The sequence below is a fragment of the Pundamilia nyererei genome, unplaced genomic scaffold (genome assembly GCF_000239375.1).
Source record: "Pundamilia nyererei isolate P.nyererei 1_Seehausen unplaced genomic scaffold, PunNye1.0 scaffold00094, whole genome shotgun sequence".
Lineage (NCBI taxonomy): Eukaryota > Metazoa > Chordata > Actinopteri > Cichliformes > Cichlidae > Pundamilia > Pundamilia nyererei.
In genome coordinates, this window is record NW_005187495.1 from 2,307,189 (window position 1) to 2,314,391 (window position 7,203).

General features: G+C 38.8%; 1 protein-coding gene across 2 annotated transcripts in view; it reads left to right on the top strand.

Moving 5' to 3' along the window:
* Positions 1–1,091: 1,091 nt before the first annotated feature.
* The window catches only part of LOC102200680 (rho GTPase-activating protein 20-like), a 31,665-nt gene continuing 25,553 nt past the window's right edge, over positions 1,092–7,203 (top strand). For both annotated transcript variants that reach the window (XM_005739874.1, XM_005739875.1), the window contains exons 1-2: positions 1,092–1,441; positions 5,175–5,260. In XM_005739874.1, coding sequence (XP_005739931.1) covers positions 1,370–1,441; positions 5,175–5,260 — 158 coding nt within the window. In that variant the 5' untranslated portion in view covers positions 1,092–1,369. The remainder of the gene's footprint in view (positions 1,442–5,174; positions 5,261–7,203) is intronic.

A 7,203-nucleotide genomic window follows, 5' to 3' on the forward strand; every position in this document is an offset into this window, starting at 1 on the left:
GCTGATCATTTTATTAAAGATGAAAGACTTTAGACAGTTTTTCAACTCTCAGTAATGCCATACTTTGTTTGATATATGGACCTGCAGCGGAGTTTAGGCCCAGACACGGTTAGTGACGTCAGACTGAACAATCGGATTGAAATCCTGCAGCAAGACCTTAAGAGAATTATGTATAAACAAATGTCCACAAACCTCAGTGAACTGAAGCAATGTTGTACACAACAGTGGACCAAAATTAGCTAACTAGCTATAGTCATGTGACCTTTGATGTGACCCGATAATGAAGTGAGAGACTGATGAAGTCATACTGAAAATTATTATTTTAAGTCATTAAAGGGTTCTGTGAAAACTTTCTTTTCCATATGACTGACAAAAAGTGGGATAATTCATACCAACATACCTAGTCAACATGGAAAAGCTCACAAATGTGCCTGAGTAGCCTCCTGTTTTCATGTTTTTATATCAGTTTAGTTCTCGGGACATTGCAACAAAAGAAACTTATCTCATATTCATAACATGAGGTGATGACTGATAACCAATGTTTTTAACAACTAGCATTATAAAAATGGCATCTCAAGATTGGGATATGCGTAAAAGTTTAACATTTTGGCCTTACAAAGGTGTCACTGACTGGGTTTTGGATGTTTTTGAAAAGATGCACGTTAGGTCTTCAGACTGTTACACTCTGATTTAACTTCAGATTAGATAATGAGGTAATTGTGTCACTTGATTTAACAAGAGACCAATCTAACACATAAACTCATTTACAGAGATCTCATTCAGCACACAGTAACGAGCTGACAGTAGTTAAAATAACGGGACTTTTTTCTAATGTTGTTTTCTTGAGTAATGAAACTTCATTGGCCCACTTGCTGAATCCCTGTAGAATTCTCGATAAAAGCTGATCCCCTAAGCAAACAGCTTATCATACCTTTAGCATTGTTTGTTTTCGGGTAAATCTGATTGTTCGCTGAGTGAATGGAACAGTTTGGTTAAAAATAGGTGGACCTATTTTTTGCAGCGTTATGGCGCCGCCTCCGTTCTATGCGTAAAGACGCCTTAAGAAGTGGCAAAGCAACTGATAATCTAGACAGGAGACGCATGAGCACGGCTATTCGTTGATGGCAAAGAGATAGACGAAACCTGAGCTTGTTTTCCTCCCGACGTTTTTTCCTTCTTTATTTCTTTTTTTAATATTAAATTTCCTTCGTGTAGTTTTTCCTTCACGCGATCTAATCGCAAACAAGTTTTTAGCTTGTGGTGAAATGGTTCGTATCTCCGGGAGTCGGAGTTTATTAATGGGATTTCTTTCACTCCTGCATCACCCGAGGACAGCTGGACAGTGAGCCGGAGGGCGTCTGGAGGCTGGATGGACAACATGTCTCCACAGCAGCAACAGGACAGCCTCAGCCGAGGCGGCGCGCAGCAGGAACACAAACGGGTACGTTTGCGCGTAAGAGTCTCTGTTTTCACTCACCTTAGCAGACAGTCCTGCTCTTTTGAAAGTAAAGACAGACTTCCTTCTAATTCATTTCTGTCTAATTACATCGCGTGAAAAGGGACAGCCTACTCACTTTATGAATGAGTGTGTCGGTTGGGAGGTTAGATCAGTGTGACAGGTGTTCAAACAGCCGAAGCAGCTTTTGGGAAATTTTGTCAGTGATAGTTTTGCAGTTCTACAGGAGGTCAACTTATAAGATTAAAAAATAAATCAAGGTTGTAAACTAATGAGTGTCTTCAAGCTCCAGTAAAACACTGATCTAAACAAAGTGTGTCATCAGACTGTTTTAATAACCTACTGATTATTAACGTTGGTAGCCTGTGATGTCATTATTACATCATCTCAAGATATTCTGCCCCTTTTCTGATTTTAATTTTCTTTTTAACTCATGGGTCATAAGAAGAGTAAAATAACTTTTTAAGTTATTTTAATCAATTTATTTTACTTATTAAGAAATAAAAACTTCTTAATGCAGACATTAATACATGAACTTATAGAATGAATAGATTTATAGACGTAAATTTTAGTCATGGCCTTGTCGACAAAATAAACACTTAAAATGTCATAAATTCCTGTATTTGTTTAGATAATTGTGGCATTTAAACGGTACGTGTGAGTTAAAGAGGTGTTCAAATGTGGTGTGTCTTGTATACACTTCACATTTACTCTTTCTGCAGGCTAACTACTTCATACATGTGTTCAAATGCTAATCAGATTTAAAGGGTTTTCTTGTTATCGATTATCATCCCCAGGCTGTTTAGTCAAAGCATGCGTTTCAGTTTTACTGGTATTAACTATTCTCTGTATACCGAAACCATTTCTATGATAAATGCAGTGTCTTCTGTATTGGAAACAGTAGCTGTCAGTCCACAGCTAATCTATTCTGATCATCAGGTAGTCATTCAAGTTTATTTTGGAGTAAAAAGCATCAAATGTTTGTTTGTTTCAGTTTGTAAAGATAGAAACTGTGAAGAATTGTAGCTTTATGTGGTGCAGACAGAATTTGACTGTGTTTGTTATGCCAGTGTCGCAAATCAATTGTTTTTGTGTTTGTTTGTATTTCATGATGGTCTAAAACTATCCCGCTGACAATTAGACTCAGAAGTGTCACTACTTTGTGACTCTTTGTGGTGGTAATTATCCGATAAATGAGTGGAGGTTTACTTGCAGAAAATAAGACAAAAGGCAGATGGCGAGAGAATTCATATCACAGATTAACACGTTTTTAAAAGTTAATAATGATGATATTATACACACACCAAATATAGTGTTCTGCTTTTTTCAGAGCTATTTCCTTAGGCACACTGTCCTGTACAGGCTGCCCTGTAATACATCAAACATCACTTCATTTATTTAAAGCTTCTTTAATCCTTTACTGAAGTGAGGAGGAGACAGAAAAGTGGAAATAATTAAACTGTTACCCATCAAATATCAGACTGTTGTGTTCAATGGACCACGCAGTATTACTGCCACCACTAAAAATAACCTATCAATTAATTAGATCAGTAATAAAAATAGCTTTTAATTATTATAGGTATACATATTGTTCCATTCATTGAAAGTATTTTTTCCCAGTGATTCTTCTCTGCAGTTACTGTAAAAAGTTGCGGTACAAATTCTTCCTTCACTGCACAGCCAGCGCTCTGTCCTTGGTTTAGTGATAACTGTTACACATCAGCTTTGCTTGATGAATGTGCTGAGTCAAAAATGCAAAAATGCAGAAACACGGTGTCAGTGTAAGGAAAACGGTTTGTGTAAATACTATAAACCCTGGTGGAAAGGGCAGAAAGCTGCATGAGCAATTGTCCTGTTACATTAGTGAGTTCATCATCACTACAGTTATTTTTTAAACTATTTTTAGGTTATGTTTATGTTAGACAAATTGGGGGTTTTTATAGTCGCTGTTTCCCACAGTAAACCCACTTTTTCACGGAAGCTAACATTGGTGTATTTTTAGGACTGAAAGGTAACATTGTAATATTGTAACTGGAGTACAAGGAATGTTTCAGCAGCCTGTGACCTAGCTAAATCAATGTTATTACATTGTGAAAAATGTGTGGACGTGCATGGTGGATGTAGGATGAAGACGGACTGAGGTTTTCCCACATTTAGAATTCTAAGGTTAGTGTTTGGACAGAGTGACATCACGAATTAACTATAGCTAGTAAGCTAATCTGCTTGATTGTCAGGGAAACAAACCATTATAAATTAACTGCTAAACTAATAATTACACTTTCTTCAAACATCCAGAAACACATTAATGCATCACAACAGAAGAACTTGCCACTGCTACTGATAGATGTCTTCTTATTTGAAATAAGCCAATGGCTCAAAAAGCCAATATCATTGATATTAGGCTAATTTAGCGGCGTTATCCCCAAAAGTTATTGCAGTTAACACAGTTGCACCATTCTTTAAAAATTTTCACAGTCACCAAAATGCAACCTGACTGCACTTTTAGCTAAATATGCTGCTCACATTCGTTCCTGAGACACATTTATATGTGAAACTGTTTATATGAAACATGATAAATACCACTAATGACAAGCTAATTATGGTCAGTGGAACCACTGTAACCTCTTTTAGCCTGCTGACATTAGCAGTAGACTTATGAAATCACAGAATGATGGAGCTGCTAGCACGATTAAGAGCTTGTTATCTTTAAAATGTGTTTTCACACTTTTCACATATCTATGACTTACATGTAATAACTACACAAAACAAAAGACTACCTTAACCCACTTAACCTGTCCAAAAACCACTGATCAATGTATTAGCTGATTGTGTTAGTCAGTGTGGTATTCTGACATCCAGTGAAAGAACTGTAGTTATGTAATGCCTGTTTCATGCTGACAAATCCTTCTACAATTAGATTCAATGAAACTTTAATTATCCTTATGTGGGAAACCTGGGTAATCAGATCCTGTAAAGAAAAACAGGATATCAACATGGTCCCAAGCAAGTGAAAGTAGGAAGGTAGCATGAAAAATGTTGTTTTTACACACACTGGATTTTTACTAACATGTGAGAAAGGTCAGAACTGTCATGGCAAAAACAAACAGAGGCTGCTGTGAAATGCTCTGGCATTCCTTTGTGTTTTAAGCTCAGTTCTGCTGTCCCTGTCCTTTTGGAGGCCATAGTCAGCCCTGATGCTGTGATGAATGTGTTGAACATTAGGACACTTGCATAACAAATGAGGAGAGTGTAAACATCACATAAGCATCGAGTCCAACTCTCAGTAAGCACTCACTAAGCAGTGTGGTCAGATATTGTGTGAGTTGCAGTACTAAACCAAAACTTTAAATGACATTATTTAGGTAGATTATCGAGGCTGACAAGCATGTCTCTTTTTTGTGGCAGACAACGTCGCAATTGTTCTTACGATACTTTTTCCACCATTGCTATTTTTTTTTTTTACCATTCTCATTTCTTGTGAGGTGTTATTCTCTTACCAGCCAATCAGAAACAACAAAGCTCCATATACCATACACAGTCGTAATTTTTAATTGCAAAATAGTTTCTTTGATGGATGCCATGTGGTATGAATGTCACAGTAAAAATGTGAAAAAATATTGCGTATCGAGCTTTGTAGCTTTGCATTAATAATGCAATTTTAATATTAGAAATGTTTCCCTCCCCCTTCATCAGCCATCTTTCTCTTTTGCTTTTTTAGCGCACAAAGTCTCAGAGTTACCGGCGTCAGTCCGCCCCATCTCTGGTCATCACCAAGGCTCTGACCAGGTCCAAGACTCTCTCCAGGTACTGTAAAAGACATGGTCAGGCTGACTCTGGTATCTATGCTTCATTTACTTTTCACTGTAAAGCTAGTTACTGGAGCCACCATATGATCTTAATATGCGGCACCTGTATGTCACAGTGTTTGTGATTTAAAGCAACAACCATCTGCATTGATAATTAACAGCTTTAATTGTAAATTAAATATAAGTCAAAAATTATACTAATACAATTTAATTGTTAGCCTTGTTTTTTAAACCTTTGTAGACACCTTTTGACAAAGAACAGTAGAGACACTGGTCATCGGAAACACTTGAGGTTGAAAGTCTTTGAGCAGAGATAGATTTAGTGTCTCCAAAGTAGGGTGAATGAGTCACATACAACCCTCTCAGAAACCCTCTTGCAGCCCAGGCCACTGATGAAACCCTGAAGCCACACTCTCACACACGTGCACACACACACGCCCTAAGTGAGGTGTTGGATCTGTTAGGATAGATAATCCTCCTGTTGCCATACTTATCAGAGGATCAGGTAGCTATTAATAGCCTCTGTCTTTGAACATATGCACTGGGAAAGTGAAGAAGAAAACCTTGTTAAAAAGCTCCCGCAGAGGGTGGGGCTCGGCAGTGATTAACCACCCACCCACTCCTCAGAATGTGGACTTTGTTTATTCCTTAGATTTGTATTATATGTCATGTAAAGTCAATCAAATCTGAATCACACTGATGTGACTCACTTTTCAAATTCCTTCAGTTTAAAGTGGTCTCAAGTTCAACAGTGGTGACCCATTAAAACCTAATAGTAGCTGGTTCACACCTTAGCATGTTTCCAAGCTTCACTGTGATTTTGTCCAACAAATTCACCACTTGTGGACGGTTTACATACACTCATCAAAGGCATAAATGTCATGGTAATTTTGGGCTTTTAATGTTTTCTTTGAACTGTTCTTTGTCCAAAATTATTTAGTTTTTTCTCTAATCCACAAATACACTGCACAAAAAAATAAAAGAACACATCAGATGTCTGTGGGGGGAAAAATCACGCTGGACACGTGGACTGAGTAATGTGTTAGGAACGAAAGGATGGCAGATCGTTTGATGGCAATTCAAAGAAAACTCTGATAATCAAAATGAAAAAAGAAGTGGCAGGCTGTCACTGCTCATTGCAGCAACTCAAAATGATACTCAGTAGTTTGTGTGTCTCATGTGCTTGTGTGCACGCCTGACATCTGAGTTAATGAGACGACAGATGTTCCTGGGGGATCTCCTCCCAGATCGGGACCAGGACATCACTGAACTCCTGGACAGCCTGAGGTGCAATCTAGCAGCTCCAGGTGGACCAAAACATCATGTCCCAGAGTTGTTCTATTGGATTTAGCCCAAGCACGGCGACCAGTCAATGGTATGAATTCCTTCATCCTGCAGGAACTCCCTGCATACTCTTATTATATGAGGCCAGGCATTGTCATACACTAGGAGGAACCCAGCATCACTGGCCCAAAGATTTCATTCTAATACCTAATGGTAGTGAGGGTGTCGTTACCCAGCCTGCAGAGGTCCATGCATCCTTCCATGGATACACCTCTCCAGACTATCACTGACCACCACCAAACTGGTCATGCTGAACAATGTTACAGGCAGCATATCATTCTCCACAGCTTCTCCAGGAACTTTCACATCTGTCACATGTGATTTGAGTGAAACTGATTAATGGGTCTAACTGTGCAACCTCTGTAGGGTCCAGGTATTACCTCATGGTAGCAGTAGCGACACTGAATCTAGCTAAATGCAGAACTGGTTAAAAAAAAACAGTCACATAAGATGAGGAGGAGGGTGCTGGAGGGTGCTCCACCTGGAGACTCTGTTGTCCTGCTGGGAGACTTCAATGCTCACGTGGGTAACGACAGCGAGACCTGGAGGGGCGTGATTGGGAGGAACGGCCTCCCTGATCTGAACCCGAGCGGTGCT